Source organism: Vanellus vanellus, assembly GCF_965231255.1.
Source record: "Vanellus vanellus genome assembly, chromosome: 1".
Lineage (NCBI taxonomy): Eukaryota > Metazoa > Chordata > Aves > Charadriiformes > Charadriidae > Vanellus > Vanellus vanellus.
Genome location: NC_138905.1, coordinates 203936443 through 203939710, shown reverse-complemented (window position 1 = coordinate 203939710; position 3268 = coordinate 203936443). Strand labels below are relative to the sequence as shown.

At 60.2% G+C, this 3268-nt stretch overlaps 1 protein-coding gene across 1 annotated transcript; it reads left to right on the top strand.

Annotated features, from left to right (window-relative positions):
- Positions 1-2296: 2296 nt before the first annotated feature.
- LOC309685950 (uncharacterized protein C11orf87 homolog) lies at positions 2297-2773 on the top strand (the record flags this gene model as incomplete). Its single annotated transcript, XM_082498439.1, has 1 exon — positions 2297-2773. One exon carries the CDS (start codon positions 2297-2299, stop codon positions 2771-2773), a length of 477 nt encoding a protein of 158 aa, XP_082354565.1.
- Between the last annotated feature and the right edge of the window lie 495 nt (positions 2774-3268).

The window sequence follows — 3268 nt, the reverse complement described above, 5'->3', positions numbered from 1 at the left end:
CTGAGAATGCACGGGGGAGGTGTGGTTTGGGTAATGACACTGGGTATACACCTGAGGGAGCTGAATGAGGGGAGCAGTGGGTAAACGAGTGGGCAAGAGCTTGTCTTTCAGTTCTGGACTGAACTTCTTTCCTCTCTGTGCAGCCTCCACAGCACCCCTCTAAAGCATCAGACCGTATCATTCTATGGAGGGGAAGGAGTGACGGGATCCTCCATTCCTCTGGTTTTAGAGGAACCCTTAAGCTGCAACCGCTTTGCAAATGATTGGGACTACCCCAACTGGGTTGAACATAGTTCATCCCCTGTGGTGCACGTCTTTCTCTGGAACAATCACAGAGTTAACGGTGACTGGCCGAATTTCACAAGCTGCGGTGCATTTATCGGAGACAAAAGCAGTACAGAAAGTGCTTAAATGCACGGCTTGCCACCTCCTACCCACCTCTGAGACCAGATTCTTGGCTGTAAGGGTCAACGCATCTAACAGATCTTTGCTCTTGAATGAAGATTTTCCCAACTCATGTCAGAGCTCATCTTTTACAGATTTTCCTCCAGGCTTTTCAGGTGTCTCCAGGCCACCAGAGAAGACTGACACTTTCTATTTTTCCCTTAAGTCCTGTTACTCGCGTTAAGGCTTTACAGTAACTCTGCTCCCAGTGCCCAGGGTTAGTCTACAGCACACAGTTTGGGACTGAAGGAATCTCCTGAGCCATCGGGTCTTGTCCCACGTTCCCATACGCAACCACATTGCTTTGCTCCTTTTGGAAATGTAAACAGCTCCATCCTAAAGGTGATTATTGTTTTTTCCCTGTTATCTCTACTGAAAGTATTTTTCAAATGATAAGTTCTCTTATGTTTAGAAATTGTCTGATTTTTGGCTTAAATGTATTAATGGGCAGTTCATATCCATTTGTTCTTGAGGAAAACACCCGTGATACACTTAGCATTGGTAAGGCAAGTTTTTGCAAATATTCCCCGTGCCTGGAACATCCGTTACAATTTGGCACGAGGGTCCTTGGCATTCCTTAGCTCCCACGGGTTCACATTGGCCCCACAGGAAACGGATGGGTGCGCCGGCTGTGAGGAGAGACGGGCACTCCGGTGGCCATGGGGGATTTTGGTGCCGTGCGGGATCCCGGCATTCGGGGCGCCGCACCGATGGGAACGTGGGCTGGCGATGGGTGCACGCAGCAGCCGGGAGGTGAAGGCTCTGGAGGTGACTAGACGTGGGCGCTCTGTCCACGGTGTGTCCGTGTGGATGGGGACACGGGGGAAGGGGCTGGGAATGGGGACGGCCGGTATGTTGGGGCGTTTTGGGGGAAGGGGGTACGGGCCAGTCTCAGCATCTTGGGGATGCAAAGAGCCATAGGGGGGGGTGTGGGTGAGGCGGGCAGGGGAGGGACGGGGGATGTGGGACGGCTGCGGGGATGGGGGCGATGCGCGGCGCCAGCGACAGCGCGGGGGTCGCCGAGGGGGTGAGCGGCGGCGGGGCCCGGCGGGGCGGCGGTGCCTGAGAGGCCCGGGCGGGGGCCGCCCCCTCCGCCGCCGCGGGGCCGTGCGGGGCGGCGGCGAGCGGGCCTGACGTCACCGGCCGGGGCGGCTATAGGCTGCGGGCGGCGCTCCCCGAAGCGGCGGCGGCTCCGCTCTGCGCCCTCACTCCGCGCTGCCGCAGCCCCCAGCGCCCGCGGCGCCCGGGCGCTCCCTCGCTGCCTCCGCCGGCGCAGGTAAGGTGCTCCGGGGCGGGCACCGGCACCGCCGGACGGGTCCCCGCCCGGCTTCGGTAGCCTGCCCCCCGCCGGGGTGCGGGGGTCGGGCAGCGGGGCCGCCGCTCTCTCCCTCTCTCCCTCCCTCCCTCTCTCCTTCCCTCCCTCCCTCCCTTCCCGCGGCAACTAGTTGGGGCGAGCGGCCGGGCGGTGCTGCCCGGGCTGCCGGAGTAATTCGCCGAGTCGGTGTTGGCGGCGCAATGCCCCGTGCCCGTCCCGCCGCCCCTCTGCCGCCCCCGCGGCGGGCAGCCGGGGCCGCTCGGAGCGCTGCGGTGGCGGGGCGCGGGCAGGAGGCTGCCGCAGCCGCCGGCGCCGTGTTTTGGGGAAGCGGGGGGGAGCTGCGCAGGGTGGGCGCCTCGGAGCGCTGATGTGTCCGGCTCCCTTTGCAGGCTGCTCTGACACTTTAGAGCGAGCGAGAGGCTGAGCCGGCAGCATCCCGGGCATTTCCAGCGAGCGCCCGCCAGCAGCCCGGCACTGATTGAAATTTAGGCGTCTTCAGAGAGGGGAGGAAGATCCTCATCTTCCGAAGCCTCCTCAATGAGTGCCAAGCTCTCCAAGGAGTTGAGGCTGTCCCTGCCGCCTTGTCTTCTGAACAGGACGTCTGCCACCTTAAACACCAGCAGCACCTGCATCACGCAAGTGGGTCAACTCTTCCAGTCCTTCTCGTCCACCCTGGTTTTAATTGTCCTGGTCACCCTCATCTTCTGCCTGATTCTCCTCTCCCTCACCACCTTCCAGATCCACAAGAGAAAGATGAAGAAGCGGAAAATGCAAAAGGCTCAGGAGGAGTACGAGCGGGACCACTGCACCCACAGCAACAATAGTGGCAGCCAGCACCCTGGGACGGGGGTGCACGGAGAGGCACCCCAAGGAAGAGACAGCCGGCTGGGAAGACCCCCACAGGACTCGGAGATCCAGCGCCCCTCTCCCTCGGCAGCCCCGAGCTCTCAGCATGCACGAGCTTGTTTGGACACAGCTGGTGCCGGGCTCTTGCAAACAGTGATTTTGTCATGATGGTTTGGGGGAGACCTGGCGAAGGCGCTGGTTGGTGTTTGTAAATACCTGAGTGATTATTCTAGTCCCCGAAGAGGAAAACATTGCTAATTCAAACGAACGAACAAGCCCCCGATCCAAGCGCATGACAGATCACATTGCGTTTCTCATTGACTGTGTGAGGAAAGGATGCGTCTTTTTACTGGAGAAGGAGCTGCACACAGCTACCAAATACCAAGTCGTCCACCTGGAGGAGAGTGTCAGGGGTGGGGGAATCCCTTTTCCCTGGACATCATTACCCTGACGACCGGGACAATCCCATTCTCCTGGGATTCCCGCTGCACCCTGTGTCACCATTGCATGGCGTGGGGTTGGGGTATGGGTGAGTGGCGTGGGGGGAGAGGCAGGTCTGGTGGGTGCCTTGGGACCCCCCGTCCCCTTGGAGCAGAGCGACAGCCCACCCTGGTCTCTCCTTTTGTGCTAGGATCTATACCCCTGTCCCACCTCTCTCACTCC